Below are 18,825 nucleotides of genomic sequence, written 5' to 3'. Positions count from 1 at the left end.
TGAATTAATGTCAGTTAATTAGTAATACAAATGTCAATATGTCAAAACTAACATAATTAAGAATGAGATAATTGGATGATTTGTTGGGTGGTGAATGGAGAGCACGTGCTTGAGAAGTTAGTAGTAAGCTATAGAAAATGAAGGATAATGCGATAACATGTGCCTTATCCCGACAAAACACATCTCACATGTAAATATAGATATGTGCATACATATTATCGTATAAAGAAGACCAAAATGTGAAATCTATACACCCTAAAATACCACTAAATAAATACACTTTATAAATTTATAGTGATATCAACCACCTTTCATATTTTTCTTTGTTTTGTAAGTAAACTTTTTACATTTATAGCAGGAATATTATATTAGTTTTCATATTGTTAGTTTTTACTAAAATTTATCAGTCCAATTTTTAATCATTCTTTTGCATCAAAATTCATATCCCCAATTATATACAGAAAGTACTAGAAAGGCATATCTCATATACACTTGATATATTAAAGATAAATTTTCTCTTTCTTTTGAAACATATATATACAGATATAAATAGAGGCAGATACATGTAACCTAGCTAAAGGAGCACTGATATCTCAAAAAAATTTGCCCTTTCTCTCTCTCTCATCACTATTTGCCATCTCTTTCTCTCTCTCTCTCTCTTTCAAATGTCAATAAACCAATACTCAAGCGATTTTCACTACCATTCTCTCATGTGGCAACAACAGCAGCAACACCACCACCACCAAAACGACGTCGTGGAAGAAAAAGAAGCTCTTTTCGAGAAACCCTTAACCCCAAGTGACGTCGGAAAACTCAACCGCCTCGTCATCCCAAAACAGCACGCCGAAAGATACTTCCCACTAGCGGCCGCAGCCGCAGACGCGGTGGAGAAAGGACTTCTCCTCTGCTTCGAGGACGAGGAAGGTAAACCATGGAGATTCAGATACTCGTACTGGAACAGTAGCCAGAGTTATGTCTTGACCAAAGGCTGGAGTAGATACGTCAAGGAGAAGCACCTTGACGCCGGTGACGTCGTTCTCTTCCATCGCCACCGTGCTAACGGCGGAAGATTCTTCATTGGCTGGAGAAGACGCGGTGACTCTTCTTCTTCCTCCGACTCTAATCGCCATGTTCAATCCAATGCCTCGCTTCAATATTATCCTCATGCAGGTACCCTTTTTATTTAATTAAATTGTTTTTATTTTTTGGTCATAACCAAAAAATTTTGAACCTAAAATTCAGATTACTAAAAAAAAAAAAAATCAGATTACTCTTGGAAATATCAAATGTCGAATATCTTTGACATTTAAAGGTGTAGTGAAACTACTACAGTAGGTCCCGATCCCAAGCCATTTTAGCTAGATTATTAACTAAATCTATTGAAAAATAACACAATAGTAAGAGTTATGGCAATTGGAAAAGAAGTCCATTTTGTCGTTTGCACTTTTGTCAACGTATAATTTTCATTTTTTTTTTGTCGGGTATAATTTTCATTTTACATGCATAGACTGGATAGATAACGGAATTAAAATTTAACGAGTCATGAGATATTTATTTAAAGTTAAAAAGTGAAAAATCTATTTCATGAAATGTATGAGGTTACGTGACCCAATTGAAAGTACTCTTTATCTTGTTTGGGTTTGTAAATGGGCGCGTGGAGGTAGACGCGCTTTAAAGTAAGTAGAGAAGTAAAAATAAAGAAATGATGGAAGCCCATAGAAACAGAATCGGATTCGTATTATCTGCTCTGCGTGACATTTGTTGCGTATACTTACACCTACTCTTTTCTCCAATTTTCATTTTTCATTATACATATAAACGTATACATCAGCCTGAATGTACACCTCTTTAATCGGTATCTTGGACCGTAACCAAAACGGCATGCAGTAGTTCCTCACATGTTCCGAATATATTCATATGCTAAAATTCGATTCAAGACGCTAAACCAAGTCCAACACTCATCATAAAACAAAGTTTTGAGTATATACTTATTTTCGAATATATTTAATTGTTACATGTGATGTGGACATTTTGTAGTACCAATGTAATTCGCATATAATATAACGTGGCGTCTTATTGTGGTAAAGCTTGTCATCTGAGTACCAAAATTGGAAATTCTCTTCCGATTAAAGTCTTGTTCTTTTGGGAAATTATGCTAAAGTCTCGGTAGTTATCCATTATAGATTCCTAAATTTTATTTTCTACATTAATTTATATAACATTGATGGTATCAAATTGTATGGCACACAGGGGCTCAAGCGGTGGAGAGCCAGAGAGGGAACTCGAAGACATTGAGACTGTTCGGAGTGAACATGGAATGCCAGCTAGACTCGGACTGGTCCGAGCCATCCACACCTGACGGTTCTAACACATATACAACCAATCACGACCAGTTTCATTTCTACCCTCAACAACAACACTATCCACCTCCGTACTACATGGTACGTTTCAATTAGTATTATTTTAAATAAACAAAAAGTTAGTTTATTTTCGTTTTCTTAAAGTCTAAACATACTAGTTAAAGATCTAAGTAGATGTCCATATCATTTAACCGACATTTTACGTTTCTCATTAGTGCGTCTCAAATTGAAAGAAGTTAATTGAGTTGGTTTGACCCTTTTGTTGTATTATAGTTACCACATACCAAGAATCTCTACGTCCGTTTAGCAAAATATAGTGGAGTATAACAAAAGTCCAAATAATTATTCAGATTAACTGTCTTGTTAGCAATTATCTCTAATTCTACCTATATGTGTTTTATAGTTTTATTTAGAAACTGAGGATAGGAACAAATGGTCTTTTTGTTTCTTGGGTTGGGGAGGTCATTAGAGTGTGAAGTTGTACTGTTCATATATCACGCCGAGTGGTCTATCCAAAAATCTTATCCCACAAAAAAAGTGCGGTCCATTATTTATTAAAGTTATTGTTATTACTACTATACTATAAGTGTTAGTATTATCAGTGTTTGTTATTGTTAGGCACGTTTCTCATTTATATAAATCATATGCTTTTTGGTCTTCAAGAACAATAATGTCGACAATTCCGTCAAACTTTTCTTCTATACCAAATCTGTAACTACACATGAATAATTAAGCATAATTGATGTGTCGATGTTACGTGTGTACGTATACATATATATATAGACACATATATGTCTTGTTCTCACATCTATTATTGGATTTTCTTACAGATCACAATAAAATCTACTCTTTGACAACGAAAATATTTGGATTTTGGACATATTATTCTCCACAAAGTGTTTGCACCAATAATAGATACAAATTATCATATGTTTTTTTGGGAGATAAGTTACATCTACACATAATATATCTCTTTATCTTACATAAGTTAAGAAACTTGAAATTCTACTTGATACTTTTGCAAGGATTCTAAAATCACATGGTGTTTAAAAAAAAAAGATTTTTGATTTTATTTTGCAGGACATAAGTTTTACAGGAGATGTGAACCAGAAGAGAAGCCCACAAGGATAAAAAAAAAGAGAGCTTCACATCTGGTTCCTGCAGTCATGTTTTGTTTTAGATGTTGATCCCTTAATTTTACAAGCTTCATTTTGTATTATTTAAAGTAAAATCATATTTGATTCTTCTTTAAATCTCTCTCAATTTTCACTCTCTTCCTTTTATCTTCTTATGTATTAGATTCTTTTACATAGCTAACAATTGTATAGAAAATTCAAAGTTCTGGCTATTCCAAAGTTATCCTTTCTAGATCTCTTTATATATTTTGTTATGGAGGCAGATAACAACAATTTATGTTAAATTGCATTTCTTATAAAACCAAACTATCAGAACCTTAATGGGCCTTAGTGGTTCAATTCATTACTGCTATATGGGCCTAAATCTTTGCAGAATATGAGCCAAATGGCCCAAACTATATATACTGTTTAGAAACGACGACGTTTCTAATATCAACTCTCGAAATACACCTATCTGTGTATCCAAACAAGTCTCTAAATGGTATCGACAGAAACCTCTCTAGGGCTTTAAGGCAACACTCCTGTCTTCTGGGTTTGGTTTGGTTTGTTTCTCAAGGAAAAATTTCAACTTTCTTTCTTTTTCAATAAACCAAAGATATGTTTTCAATCTTAATCTGATTCTTTCTCGCAGCGGCTAATTCGTAGGCGGCTTATAGGCTCTGTTTCTTCAAAGTTTATTCTAATAAAAAATCACTACGAAGGTTGTTGTAATGGCCAGTAGAAAGCTGGTTCGAGATTTACTGATCACAAAGCAGCCTCTTTTCCAGCAATTGGTGCACCAACGGGTTCGTTTCTGGTTATTTGTTTCTATTGATTGTGATTACGAGCTCAAAATGGGATTTTGGTGATTCATTTTGTGTTTGATTTTAGAGAGTGGGCGCAAGATTAGGGCTTCTGTCGGGAAATGGGTTTGCGAGTCATCGCCGGTTTAGTGTTTTCAGTGAGTTCTCGAAGAAAATTAGAGGAGAAGCTGATAGGTAAAATCATAATCATTTTTTCAATGCAAAATATTGGTGTTGGAACATGAAAGTTTAATCCTTTTTGTTTACATTGGTGTTGTAGCAATCCTGAATTTCAAAAAACAGTGAAGGAGTTCAAGGAAAGAGCAGGAGAGTTGAAAGATATTAGAGAGGACTTGAAAGCTAGGTAATTTACATTTTGTAATTGCACTTTAGGGACTTAAGAGTTAGAAGTAAATAGTATGTCAAAAGTAAGCTTATGGAATGAAATGGGAAATGCAGAACGAAACAAACTACTGAGCAGCTGTATAAGCAAGGTCATGGAGTCTGGACAGAGGCTGAATCTGTGGCCAAAAAGGTATGCTTTAGTAATTGGCGGCACCTTATCTGTTTCGGGTTATCTTTTTCGAGAATGTTAGGAAAGGCAAGGACTTTCTCAGCTAGGTTGTGTTTTCCTGCTTGTTAGTTTTGCATTTTTTATTTTCTTTATGAAATCATTGGCCTTATGTATGCTATATCTCTTCTAGTTTGGTAACTAAATTGTTTTAGAGAACTGTAACTCACTTTTTGTATGTATGATTAGTTACTTTGTACATTGTAAAAGGCTAGGAATCGTCCCTAATAAACAGCTTTGACGATGCAGGTCTCCTCAAGTGTGAAAGACAAGTTCTCAGCAGCCACAGAAGAGGTCTTGCTGGAATTTTCACTTTTTTTTTGTTGCCCTTTCAGTAGTTTTTTTTTATTATGTTAACTTGGTTATGTATCTTTTGTGATCAGGTCAAGGAGTCATTCAAGCTCGGTAAGGAGGAGAATACAGAGTCAGCAAGTTCATCAGGCACAGGAACCACTGAAGGAGTAAAACAGCAGCAGCAATCTGGTACTACGGAGGAGGAAGATACATTTTTTGGAAAATTCAAGTCAAGCATTTCTTCACCAAAAATATCCGAGGCGTTTCACAAGCCTCTTGACTTTGCAAAGAAGGGACTTGACATTGTAAAGGAGGAATTGCGAGGAAACCCATCTAAAAGGAAGCACCTGGAGTATACACCTCCGCCGCCATTTACAGGTGAGAGAAGTACAAGAACGGAGATAGTGATTACGCCAACAAAACAGTCTAAGTGGCAAAAAAAATGGGAATCCTTAAGAGAAAAGGTAAATGGCCATCTTTGTCTTGTCCACTTATGCGATGTTTATAAGGCTCTTGTTGAGTGTTTTCCTTAAATTTGGTTTAGATGCAAGGTTATCCTGTATTTAAACGTCTAAGCGGGATGAGTGAGCCTGTTGTTAACAAGAGCCAAGAGGTGATGAACATCTTCTCTTTACTCATTTTGTTCAAATATATTACCTTGCATCACTGTCTTTTCTGATACTGCTTTGTTATTGTAAATTGGCAATGTATTTGGACCGTGTAGATTGCAGAAGATGTGATGGAAAAATGGGAAACCAGTGATAATCCGATTGTTCACAAGATTCAGGAGTATGCTCTAATTGCTCTCTTACTATCTTTCTTATAAATTTACTTACTTACAGCAGCTTAGTGACATGTGCATTCTTTTGTTTGGCAGCATGAATGAGAAGATCTTTGAGGAAACAGGTTCTGCATCGACTTACAAAGAGATACGTCGCCGAGATCCGTAAGTTATAGAGGCTGATTATTTGTTTGAAGATATGGCCCTGGTAATCATATTCTTATCTCTTTCATGGTCAGATCATTCTCCTTGCCGGACTTTGCTGTAGAAATTCAGGAAGCCATCAGACCAGTCTTGAATGCATATAGTAAGGTATATCTCAGGTTTTTGAATAGATCATCTCCTTTCATCCTCGTTTTTGTTGCCTCTAATTAGTTCCCATCTTTGTAAAGGGAGATGCTGAGACCTTGAAGAAGTATTGCAGCAAGGAATTGATTGAACGGTGCACGGCAGAGCACAGAGCTTTCCAGAGTCATGGCTATTTTTTCGATCACAAGGTAAGGTTTTTATTATTGGTTCACCCACGGGATCCTGGTTCTCGTGAAATCATGTAAATCTCTGAGTAACTTGCTTCGTTTTGTGGTGAGTAAAATCGTTTTGGCTGTGATGTGCAGCTTTTGCATGTATCTGAAGTTGAAATTAAAGAGACAAAGATGATGGGAACTTCTCCAGTAATCATCGTCAGGGTAATGATCTTTGTTTTCCTTGTGAGGTCATCCTTTAACTAAGAATTGGGGTTGATGGATTTATCAATCTTTGATGTCAGTTCCAAACGCAAGAAATCTTCTGCGTTCGCGACCAGAATGGAAATATCAAAGAAGGAGGCCAGGTAAAAAAAGAAATGTTGAATCAAAAATCATAAATCAAACCCAAAACATATGGGCAATGCCACAATCCCTTAAGAATTTGTTGTTGTGTGTTGGATATAGGACACGATACACACGGTGTACTACGACTGGGCAATGCAACAAGTGGAGGCAGCAGAGTTAGGGGAGGATGCGATTTATCCCATTTGGAGGCTCAGAGAAATGCTGAGAGCGGGTGTTCAAGCTCTCATTTAAATCTTCATCATCTTTTAACTTTATAATAAGCTAAGCCTTTCTCTTTGCAATGTACCATTATTTACTCAATCTTGTTCACTCTTGAACTATATATATTTTTTTTTTTGGTTTTCTTCTTCTCTCTGGAAGGAGTGGGTTCCCATGGTTCCGGGGAATAAGTTTTGACAAATATATAAATAGATCTCAAGTCTTTTTCAAGTTAAATGAAGTTTATTGTTTTGTTTGTGTTCTAAAAGGGTAATAACTCTTTGGTTAGAAAATATAAGAGAACAAGATTTGTCATTGTTGAGATACAATGTCCTAACATGAGGGATAGGATGATAATACATCGTAGTAGGTAAGGTACCAAATGAAACCCTTCACCAATTCCTTCTTAAGAGAAAGAAAACCTCATCTAATCAACGCAATGGTCTTTCGTATATCACTTAGCTTATCACAAATCCCCTTAAAGCTCACACAAATGTTGCATTCCTCTTGTCAATCTTTTGGTAGCCTAGCTAGGAGATCAAACTGTTTTGCTACAGAGCTCCTAATATATCGGTTTAAGGGTTTATATAAATGACGACAAGTGTTTAATCCAACCACATGGCAGAGAGATTCAACTGAAAATTTTCTAAGAATCGATGATTTCATGAGTCTGGATTAGACTCATCCACATCTGTCTCTTCAAGTCTTGCCAGAGGACTAGGGGTGTCAAAATGGGTTAATACCCATGAGTTATCCGAACCCGCCCATGATTTTAGTGGGTTTGGATAGAATTTTTTTACCCATATATATATATGGGTTTCAGTGGGTTACCCTATTAGGGTTATGGGTTTAATGGGTAAAACCCATTAGGGTCATGGGTTACCCATGGGTTTTATAACCAAAACTAAAAAGTAAAATTTATATATATCTATATTAATATATTAGAATTTATATAAATATATGTAAAATATCTTCTTTTCTTTACAACTATCTTTTTTATTTGGTTTTATGGTTCTTTGGATTTGTGGTTTTAAGATTTTAGGATGTTTTTCTACTTTAATATCTTGATTTTTTAATTTATTATTTAAAAACTTTTGTTGGTTTACAATTTTATGTTATTTTTTTGGATTTTTATTATTTATATATTTTATTATACATATATATGGGTACCCATATAACCCATTAAGCCAATGGATTTCTACAATAATGGGTTTGGGTATATAAATTCAACCCATATAAATATATAGATCGGGTCAAACCCGTCCATTAAACACTCGAACCCATGTGAGTTTGGGTCGGGTCGGGTCGGGTTACCCATTTTGACACCCCAACAGAGGACATGGGGTTCTTTCACAAACAAGTCTCCTCTTGGCCCATCAACATATCAATGGCCCATACAGAGCCTTATCAAATATGTTTGGGGTTATTCTTGACAATATCTTAAATTCATGGCAACAAATGTGAGAAAACAAAAATATGGGTAGCGGAAAATAAATAGTTACCCACTCCAATTCTCGTCGCACCAATAGTAATTCAACTGCCCCAATTTGCTTTAGCGTTTGTGTGTTTCGCATCAGAGAATCTCTCAGTTTTTGTCTTCTCTCTCAATTTAGGTCATCAGATCTCACAATCAATCGACTTGAACCCTAATCATGACTCTTGGCTCAGGAGGATCGAGTGTTGTCGGTAAATTTTCGATATTTTTTGGTTTCTCTTAAGTTTGTTTCTCTAGGGTTTTTGATTTGATACGAAACGTTTCTTGGGTTTATATTTGATAATTTCAATCGATAATTTTCTTGATTGTTTCTGGGTTTCTCTGCATATGAGCCATAATACTTGATATCTCTGTATCTTGTGCTGGGTGATTTGATTGATTTTAACTCTGAAAGTGTTAGTCTTTTGATTGATATGAATCCGCTCTGTGATAATCCTAATTCTTGAGTTGGGGTTTTTTTTTGGTTAACTATTTCAAATGGTATTATACAGATTCTCAGAGTTCTGTGTTCTGTTTTCAAGCTCAGTGCTTTGCTTAGAATATAGAGCTTATTTGTGTAATTTCTGTTTGTTTCATTCACTATAACTGAGCTGTTTGATGTTGTTACTGTGTAGTTCCGAGGAATTTCAGGTTGCTGGAGGAGCTTGAACGTGGAGAGAAAGGTATTGGAGATGGAACTGTGAGCTATGGAATGGATGATGGAGATGACATTTATATGCGCTCTTGGACTGGCACTATCATCGGTCCTCACAACGTAGTTATATCTCTTTTTTTTTTTTTATCTTCACTTGCTATGAATGATAGGACTTTGTGTCTCCTTCTTGAATGGTTTTGGAATATGAAAGAGGATAGGGAGAATCACTAGCACATTGTGATCTGATCTAACTGGTATTTATGTCTTGTGCAGACTGTACATGAGGGTCGAATTTATCAGTTGAAGCTCTTCTGTGACAAAGATTACCCAGAGAAACCCCCAACTGTTCGGTTCCATTCTCGCATCAACATGACTTGTGTCAACCATGAAACCGGCGTGGTAAGAATGTGAATTTTTGAGTTTTGTTACTTTTGTTTTGAATTAGTTTACTCAATGTGAATTTGCATATAGGTGGATCCGAAGAAGTTTGGGGTTCTTGCAAACTGGCAAAGGCAGTACACAATGGAGGACATACTGACTCAATTGAAGAAGGAGATGACTGCATCGCATAACCGGAAGCTTGTTCAACCTCCCGAAGCAACCTTCTTTTAATACTCTTAAAGCCTTTTACCTTTGAGGGGCTTCTCCATTGTTGTTGATCTTCAAGCTTTTTCTTTCGTACCTAAAAGTAAAAACAATGGTGTCTGTGGATGAATGATGATGTTCGATTGATCATCTGGAGTTTAAATCCTTGTGTGCAAATATATCTAGACAACGTTGTCTCATGACTTCATCTTCTCAATTTAGATATAATATGGAAAACCGATCTTTTAGAAGCAAAACACCGTTGTTTGGTCCTTTATACGTTTGATTTACTGCACTTTTAGTCGACCTGAACTCTCCTATTGTGTTCACATTCGAGCGCAATTCATGCAAGAATTGTCAAGATCATTGGACTGTAGGTCTAAATGTAGTTCGGTATTTGAAAGTGAGCCCGAGAAAAGGTGTATTGTTGAAATATGATTCTAATCTTTAGTTATACGAGTGGCGTAACTTGAAGAATGTTAGGAATACGATCTTCACAAATACAATTTAGGACACAAGGAGATTATTATCTTGTTCTTGGATAAGTTAGACCGCTCAAACTTACATTGAGGGAGTTGTTAGGATTGATTTAGTAAGGTAAATTGTATATGTTTTGAATATATATGCGCCTCTAAAGGAAATCTCAAATGCTATTTCATCTTCGTCTCTCTCTGTTCCTCATGTCAAAGTTTTAATTTGGAGTCTGATTTGGACAAAAGAGTGAAGGCTGTAATGTCCAGTAATATTAGAATCATGTCGGTGTGTCTGTTTCCTCATGTCCTAGGCTTGGGAAGTGTGTCATATCTCTCCTTCACCTTAAGCTTGATTATTAACGGCAGTCCATTGCCTTTCCTCTAGCTTTTTTTCCATGTGACTTTTTGCTTTTCTTTCACAAACATTGACAACTATTTTTATGGCTATCTTTCAATTTATGCAAGTCCTTTTTTGGTTCTCAAGGAATTATCTTTTATTTTCGGTAGTTTGTCACATCATATTATTCAGAGATACTTTACTTTTTAAAGATCTCATTTTCAATGATTAGACTTTTACATTCACCACAAGCGAATCTAATTTTCTTTCGCATTTGAAAACATATGAAGAATGGTTTTATAAACGACTTCAAAAAGGATAGTTTTACTCACATGTATAACTTTCTTGTTCTACGTTACCAGTTGTTGGATTCGGTTTCTACGTCAACTGCCACGTCAGAGTATCTACAACTAAATCATCAACCATTAACGTTGATAAACAATGTTAGAATCAATATATGTTTTAGCCGTAAAGAATACTTACATAAGAGGTGGTGGGCTATTGGTTCTAGTTTGGTGGAAGAGTGGCTCTATTGGTCTAGGTCAGGGATCAATTCTCCCCAGATGCAGAATTGCTTAGCTTTATGCATTTATCCTTTTTGCCACATGGGTATGAATCCATTGTTTCCGGTCCATTTGAAAACATGAGGGGACCCTACCCGTGGGATACCCTCTCTACTAGGATTAGTCTTAGACTCTCTAGGGATTTACCCTGAGTTAAAAAAAAAAAAAAAGAATACTTACATATCAATATACAATTTGTGTTTTAACTTTTTCACCCATAGTTGTGTTACCATTTTACAAACTACAACACAATTAAATCGACACTACGTTTTTTTTTTTTTGACATCTTTGGATCGACAAGGCCCGATCCATAGCCAATCCCTACTACGCGGGGTAACGCGATTTAGTGGAGTCGAACTCCGGTGGGGAAGGCGGAGTCAAGTGGACTTAACCACTTGACTAAAGGCACATCCCCAATCGACACTACGTTTATGTATCTTCTATTACAAGTGTTTAGATTTGTAAATTTTGTAATGACTTTTAAAGTCTATGCACATACTTTACGGTCCTTACCACACGGTTCATGAATCACGCCACCTCATTTCATATCATACGACCAACTCATTATTTTTGCTAAAGACGACCAGATCATTAGCAACCAATTAATCAATGATGCATAACTATAACTAAAAGTGTAATATAATGTAGAGAATGCATACATACATAACGCAGAAGGGTCCATCCAAAAGCCATGCACCCATGTGCTCATCAATCAACGGAAGGTACGGACGATTTTCGTTTGATTCTTTTTATTTTGATAAAATAATCAGTTTTGTGTGAGGCCGGAAGGAATCGTTTGATTCTTGCTTTGGTAACGCATCTTTCGTGTTTTGATACTTGATTTTTATATGTAGTGTGTTGTTGTGTTCATCTACATGACTACATGGATGGTAAGTGGTAACTAGATTAGTAATTTCGAGCGGCTAAAATAAAGTTATGTTTGTTTCGTAATTGCTAGCAACAATGACAACAATCACCAACACGTTTTGGTTTGTTTCCTAATTTTTAACAATCAGACAGTGACCATCAGCAACGATTAATTTGATCTTGTTTGTTTCGTGTTTGTTGGTTTAGCGATTCACTTCAATAATTAATGCTTAAAAGCTAGGATCAATTGTTTTCAAAAAAAAAAAAAAAAAAAAAAAAAAGCTAGGATCATTAAACATTTTGCGTTTTAAAATTTTTAATCAGAGGTCAGTCGCTGATCGTTGTTGCCAACAAATACAAAATAAAAACAAGACTTAATCGCTGGTGATTACAAAACAAACATGATTTAATCGCTATAGTAACTATCCTTGTGGTTAGTGAATTCAATACGAAGAGAACCATATTGTAGCTTTTTTTTTTATTTTAAAACATTCCTTTTGGCATTATTTTAGATCCCTTATATTTCTACTATTATCAGAACGTTATCTAACCTAACTCAATTTGTATTAGCTCAAAGATATTGTTATGTTGGATAATGTACTAAAAGTTTCTTCATTTTGTTTAACAATGTTGGTTATATGTTAAAAAGCATAATCATCATCATCATTTGTCTTCATTTTTGTAAAAACATTTGAGATTACTTGCAAATTAAATCTTAATCTTAAATTACCACAAACATCAAGATTTTAAATTTTTTGCATGGATGGAATCAAAACACTCGTATGAATGAAATTTAGAATATTTGTTTGGGCCACTAGAGACTAGAGAGAAGACAATAATGGTCCCGAGGAAATAAGGGTTACAGTTAGATAAGATTGGGCCTACATTCCTTGAAAGCGATAATCTTAATATTTAATCTTCTTATATATTCAAAGATCCAAAACAGTAACATCAAATTCTCCAGCTTCTGAGCTACAAAATATTATATATATCTTTCGTATTCGTGACACCAGCACACTGTCCCCTCTTCACTACTTTAGTCAGGTCGCGGCAATTTCATGGACCCAAAAACACTCACATTATATAAACCTTAAGATATCTCAATTATTACTACATGTGTGTTTCTACGTTATGAATTTCTGTCGGGATAACTTTTTATGTTAAAACCTTGTTCCAACTATTCCCAAACAAGATATCTACATATATAGATTTTTGTATGCATAATTATATCGTCAATCATATAATTTAGATTTGGAAACTCGAGGAAGTATGCTTAATAATCGAATTTTATAATTGATCTGTAATATTTATAAATTTATACTACAAGGTGGAACGAGGTAGTAATTATTTGTTTGGAATAGATTGACAAACGGGATTCTTCAAATGTATCCAAAACTGGTGAGCTAAAGGATAATATTACTATATGAAGTTTGTAAATTAGTAGAAAGGAATCATGATTTTGGTATAGCGATGAAAGAGAGAAGGAGGATAGATTTCGTAGGAAGAGGACCACATTCTCAGCTGGTGCATACCACCAAAATGGTCCCTTTCTTTTGCTCTTCCACCACCGTTGAACTAATATGTTATAGGAAAGGAAAAAATGTTATAGCTCTAACAATTGTAATTGTTTACTCTTAGTAAATATTACTTTGGAACGGGTTATGGGTTCATATGAAAAAAAAAAAATCTACATATTGTTAATTTTTTTTTTTGTGGAGAATGTCGCAATTGAATCTTTTTTTTGTGGAGAATCTCGCAATTGAATCTTTGATGATGGCTGTAAAAATGAATCATGAATCACGGTATATCAACTTTAACCTTATGAGCCTAAAACTATGATCTATCAGACTATCTCGACTTGACTTTCAATAGTTACTAAAACAAAAGCGTGAGAAAACAGTGGCAATAAAAAGTCCGTAGTATCTATCATGGTTTTTAAAGTACATGTTGAAATATTTTAGATCATCCATATATAGTTTTTATGCATGATCTAAAATTTAAACCCTAAATACATAGCGTTAAAACTCATAATGTATGGACCAAATTACTACTCCCTCAGTTTCAAACTATACGACGTTTTAGATAAATTCACGCCGATTAAAAAGATCTATTTTTTAAAAGTTCATCCAATCATAAAAGAGACTGCATAATAAAAATAATCATAAAATATTAAAAGTAATATATAATTTGCATAGAAACTTGAAAACGACTTATATTTTGAAACAAATTTTTTTTTCAAAACGCTTTATATTTTGAAACCGAGGAAGTAAAATATATATATATATATATATATATATATAATGATTAGCTAAGAGGGATGAGTGTTGTTATATAAAGAAAAAGTGATTATTCAAATGAAACGCCTACGAAGCATCCATGAAGACAATGGCATAATAAGAATTTAGAAGACGTACAGCTTTCAATCGTTATCTTCGCTTTTAAAAATCCACATGATTTGTCTAATATCTCCGCTTATAGTTCTATAATTATTTGGAAGCTTCTACTTTTATATATAATATATCTAATGCCGGCCCGATATATGCAAGTACTCTACGCAAAACTTCAAAAAGTATGCCTTTTTCATATATTACAAAAACCATTAACGAATCATTATCGGATTAGCAGCTTTCTTTTTTAAAACAAATTTGCAAAGAAAAAACAATAAATTCAATAGCAAAACTAACAATTAACTTCAAAAACTATGATTTTTCACTTGTAAAATAAGCAAATTGACTCACATACACGCATAAGAGGTATCATGTAGCGTCAGTTTTTTTTTTTTATATTCAATCAGCGTTTTAGAGTTTTTTTTACTAAATCAAAAATTTAGTGTTGAAGATAATTAGTTTGTCTTTAAAAGCCCATATCATTTTTTTTAAAAAGATTCTACAAAATAAATTTATAGTTTTTCCAGCATATTCAAAACTTAACAAATTTTTAGTTTAAAGGGCCCTAAAATTTTGGAACCCCAATCGCTGGCTTCAGTTGCTTGGCCTCTGCGCTGGCCCTGAATATATCATTATTTGTCAATTGAGATGTTTTAATGTGTTCTTTAATGTATTTGATATGATAATGATTTTGATATCTCTCCTCCCGTGTCGCAATCTCTCCACTGGCGTCGCGTGAGAGGCACGTGAGTGAAAGTTACGTGCAAAATGGAATTGTGAGAGACTCACATGGCACTGCTGCGCCTTCTATAAAATAAAATTCACCGATACGATCTATGATTACTTATTTTTTAAATCATCGACTTTTTTATTTTATTTCTATGAGTATGATCTACTGCATTCTACAGAAAAAAATATACATTCACAGTTCAAATATACTATTTTTATGCAAGAATCATTCTCAGTGAGAAACTATATATTTCGAACATTATATGTAGTAATATTTCTAGAATCGCCGGATATGAATTATTGACATAAAAGTTAACATGCAAAATACATACACGTAATGTATTGATGCAAACCTATAGATAAATATATCTAAATAGGTTTCAGGTGCGAGCAGTTTCCATGAAAGAGAAACACAAAAAATGTTTCCGATTTGGGGAGGAGGCGTGTAATAACAATTAGTATTATATACAACATTATTGCAAAGTTTGGGATATTGTCTGATTTTACAAAAAAAAATTTAAAATTGACCTCATCATATCTTTTGTTTGTTGGTCAGTTGGTTGGTTGATTCGTTGGTTTAACTGGTAGTTGAGTTTTTCTTGTTATGGAGTATATCATTATCTATGTTTCATTCTTTTCCATTTGAATCATTTATCTTATGTTTGACGTCTAAATTATGATTGATATTTATGGATTTCGTTTCTGTTTGGGTTTTGCTGTATTTTGGTTTCAAATTTAAAGAAAATATATAGCTATCTTAAAATTGAATATAGTATTGATTAGTTTGATACGATTTTGGTTTTTGATTTACATGTATATCAAGTGGAGTATGTTATTAAAAAAATTAGTTATGGAGCTAATCTTTTCCATCTTATATATATCAAATATTTATGGTTACTTTTGCAGACATGGATTCAGAATGGAACTAAATTATTAAAGGGCATAGGGTAATAAATTGTTTATGGAGAAAACTTTTAATGTGACCTAATATTTTGTCTTTCTTTAGAAATAACGATTACGTTCCTTTGCCACGTGCAATACATATATGTAGTCCCCTAGTACGGAAGCTTCAATTATCTTTTTTTTTTTGAAACCACGATCATTTAGCTAACTTTCAAAATTATTAATAATAAAATATTTCCATCATCTGTATTTTCTTAATACATACAATAATGTAACACAGTAAACGATGTTAGGCGAATTCTATTATAAAAAAAAAACAGTCGGATTCAAAACCAATAATTTGTGATATGCTCCTACATTCTAAATGATAAAATAAACCTTTTAGAATCCTTTCAAAATACTTTTTGAATAAGTCAGATTGAAGAAGCTCTGAAGAATGGAAAAACGAAAACAAGAAAGTATCATTCATTATAATAAATACGAAAACAGCTTAACCGGGAAAAGGTACTGAATTATAGAATTGAATGAACCCCAACCAAACAACATTAAATTTTGAAGCCAATAATTAAATACAACAACCAAATAAATTTAATAAAGAAATATAATAGACGTTAAATAAGTAAAGAAATAGAGACCCTACCATTCCTCTCTGTCCTTCTCCCCTTCAAACCCTTAAAATCTTCCCTCCCACACTCCATTAACTCTCTCAGTTTCTTAATTTTGAATCCAATCCCCAAAACATACCAAAAAAAAAAAAAAGGTAAAAGAAGAAACCCAAAGAAGAACAAGAAAATCAAAATTATTTTCTTGTCCTACTTTTCTCAGAAAAAACAAACATGAAACTCCCATTTCTAAACAAGAACCACTCAACATCTTCATATTCTTCTAATTCGAATTCAAATTCATCATCCTCTTCATGGCCATGGCCTTCTTGTAATCAAAACCCTAAGACCTTATCTTTCAGAGCCACCATCACTTTCACCAACCCTATTCACGACCAAGATGACGATGAGCTCGACCCACCGGAGATTACTGACTCGGTAGAGAGTGTGATAAAAGGGCTAAGATCATCAGAGAGACTCATCTTCGAAAGCAAAGGAGAAACCAACTCTATACTTGAAGGAGCTACGAGCAAGCGAGAAGAAGAAGAAGACGAAGAAGAAGGCTTCATGCTCTTCTCCTTGGAATCAAACGACCCTTACTCTGATTTCAAGAGATCCATGGAGGAGATGGTTGAGGCACACGAGCTTCACCATGACTGGAAAAGCCTCGAGAAGCTTCTCCTTCAGTTCTTGAAAGTCAACGCCAAGACCAGCCATCGATACATCTTCGCGGCTTTCGTCGATCTCCTCATGAACTTAGCACTTAACACGAAAAAACCCATCACCAATAGCGACATTTCCAAAGATGACGGCGTCTCGGCCTCACGCGCCGCCGCTTCCGGAGAAGCAAGCACTTCTTGTTGTAATAGTATGACTCTTGGAGAATCTCCGTCGTCTCCCTTGTCATTCTATACGTCGTGTTCGTCTTCTTCTTCCTCCGATGAGACTTCCTCGACGTCCGTACGTTTCTTGCCGCTGTCTTCTTTGTTAGAGATGGATGAGAACACTAAAGACATTATGGTTTAGAACGGTTTTGCATTTTTTTTCTTAATTAATTTGTTCTTTAGCTTAATTAAAATTTGTGCAGAATTGTAACGTTGGCTACCCCGATACACATATGGAGATGATGAACCGTATTACTATTATATTGGTATGTATTGTGCTTACCTTTTAATTTTTTCAATAATGTGGAAAATAGTTTTCGTTTATGTAGGATGATGATAGTTGGATTGCACTTATTTTTTTGTTTCTTTGGTAAAGACAAGGATTAGGCCATTGGATCGGTTATTAATCTCAGTTTTTGACAAAACGTGCATAAAAATATTTGCAACGTTAGTTTTTTGCGTCTATAAAAGAACAAAAGTATTAATAATCAAATCTAAATGAATAAAACCAACGTGGGTTGGGCTAGTGGTACTTGAGGGGATAATTCCAATATGGTGCCCGCAGTTCGATTCCTGTTGGTCACCGAGATTTTCACCTGGCCCCCTCGGGCCTCCAGGAAATACACTGAGCGTTGGGTTCGGACGGCCTGACAGGAAACCGGCCTCAAGCCTTGGTGCTAGTCGGGCTTCGGCCCGGATACCTGGATTTAAAAAAAAAAAAAAAAAACTAAATGAATAAATTAAAATAAAAAAAAAATTCTTTCAAAAGCTTCAATAAAAGAATAGTAGATTGCATATAGATGCTTTCACCTTTCAGTCAAAACGTACATATATAAAAAAGAACTAAATTTGATTATTGACCATTGAGTTGAATTCTGGATTCTATGGGGAACCTACACGTACAACCAATTTATCTAGATAATATTTTCACCAGCAAAATTTTGAATAGAATACAAAAGTTTTATATGGTATATAAAATTAAAACTTAGTTGAACGTTGGATAAGCTGAGAACGGGAAAACAGTGAAGATCTCTTCGCTTCAACGGCAGGTTTGGCTTTAAGATGAGACATGTGGGACTGTGTAAATCAGTGACACAATCCTACAAGATTGTCTCCATAATCTTATATTTTACAAAAAAAAATTAATACAAGTATCATAAGTTATTAACATGGGATGAATTTATGTATGATTAATCTCTGACATCGTGTTTTTGATAGATCTTATCTGAGCCGTTGATTTTGAAATTTACTGTCGTTTATATAGCAGGTTTTTGTTTTACAAGAGACTTGGTTCATAGTAGTAAATCCAAAAATAATTGTGACTGCAAAAAAAGGCTCAGAAATTCAGATATTACAAAATATTAGATGCTGTAAGATATACCTGCATCGGCCCTTTTAAAAAAGCCCTGACATC

General features: G+C 34.4%; 4 protein-coding genes across 7 annotated transcripts; all 4 read left to right on the top strand.

The window, feature by feature from the left end:
* Window positions 1-453: 453 nt before the first annotated feature.
* LOC9317492 (B3 domain-containing protein At2g36080) lies at window positions 454-3,780 on the top strand. 3 transcript variants are annotated; one of them, XM_021028068.1, is made up of 3 exons: window positions 454-1,170; window positions 2,251-2,441; window positions 3,441-3,735. In XM_021028068.1, the coding sequence occupies exons 1-3, from the start codon at window positions 666-668 to the stop codon at window positions 3,489-3,491; spliced, it is 747 nt and encodes a 248-aa protein (XP_020883727.1). In that variant the 5' UTR covers window positions 454-665; the 3' UTR covers window positions 3,492-3,735. The 3 variants fall into 3 exon arrangements, with proteins under 3 accessions (XP_020883727.1, XP_002881426.2, XP_020883726.1); XM_002881380.2 differs by having other exon boundaries at window positions 510-1,170; window positions 3,420-3,780; XM_021028067.1 differs by having other exon boundaries at window positions 510-1,170; window positions 3,191-3,780.
* A 227-nt stretch (window positions 3,781-4,007) lies between these two features.
* On the top strand, window positions 4,008-7,205 carry LOC9317491 (mitochondrial import inner membrane translocase subunit TIM44-2). Its single transcript, XM_021028049.1, has 14 exons — window positions 4,008-4,281; window positions 4,367-4,473; window positions 4,559-4,642; window positions 4,738-4,813; window positions 5,099-5,143; window positions 5,233-5,607; window positions 5,688-5,756; window positions 5,868-5,932; window positions 6,021-6,089; window positions 6,164-6,236; window positions 6,317-6,421; window positions 6,539-6,610; window positions 6,691-6,753; window positions 6,854-7,205. The coding sequence occupies exons 1-14, from the start codon at window positions 4,207-4,209 to the stop codon at window positions 6,983-6,985; spliced, it is 1,410 nt and encodes a 469-aa protein (XP_020883708.1). The 5' UTR covers window positions 4,008-4,206; the 3' UTR covers window positions 6,986-7,205.
* Window positions 7,206-8,482: 1,277 nt separating this feature from the next.
* LOC9317490 (ubiquitin-conjugating enzyme E2 variant 1C) lies at window positions 8,483-9,869 on the top strand. Of its 2 annotated transcripts, none has more exons than XM_021028073.1 (4): window positions 8,483-8,638; window positions 9,062-9,204; window positions 9,355-9,480; window positions 9,553-9,869. In XM_021028073.1, exons 1-4 carry the CDS (start codon window positions 8,605-8,607, stop codon window positions 9,691-9,693), a joined length of 444 nt encoding a protein of 147 aa, XP_020883732.1. In that variant the 5' UTR covers window positions 8,483-8,604; the 3' UTR covers window positions 9,694-9,869. The 2 variants fall into 2 exon arrangements, with proteins under 2 accessions (XP_020883732.1, XP_020883733.1); XM_021028074.1 differs by having other exon boundaries at window positions 8,488-8,638; window positions 9,062-9,201.
* A 6,392-nt stretch (window positions 9,870-16,261) lies between these two features.
* On the top strand, window positions 16,262-18,119 carry LOC9315658 (transcription repressor OFP15). The gene has a single exon (XM_021028064.1). The coding sequence runs from the start codon at window positions 16,762-16,764 to the stop codon at window positions 17,551-17,553; it is 792 nt and encodes a 263-aa protein (XP_020883723.1). The 5' UTR covers window positions 16,262-16,761; the 3' UTR covers window positions 17,554-18,119.
* The last annotated feature ends 706 nt before the right edge of the window (window positions 18,120-18,825 follow it).

Source organism: Arabidopsis lyrata (assembly GCF_000004255.2).
Source record: "Arabidopsis lyrata subsp. lyrata unplaced genomic scaffold ARALYscaffold_4, whole genome shotgun sequence".
NCBI lineage: Eukaryota > Viridiplantae > Streptophyta > Magnoliopsida > Brassicales > Brassicaceae > Arabidopsis > Arabidopsis lyrata.
The sequence above is the reverse complement of the archived record's forward strand: the minus strand, read 5'-3'. Positions and strand labels throughout refer to the sequence as shown.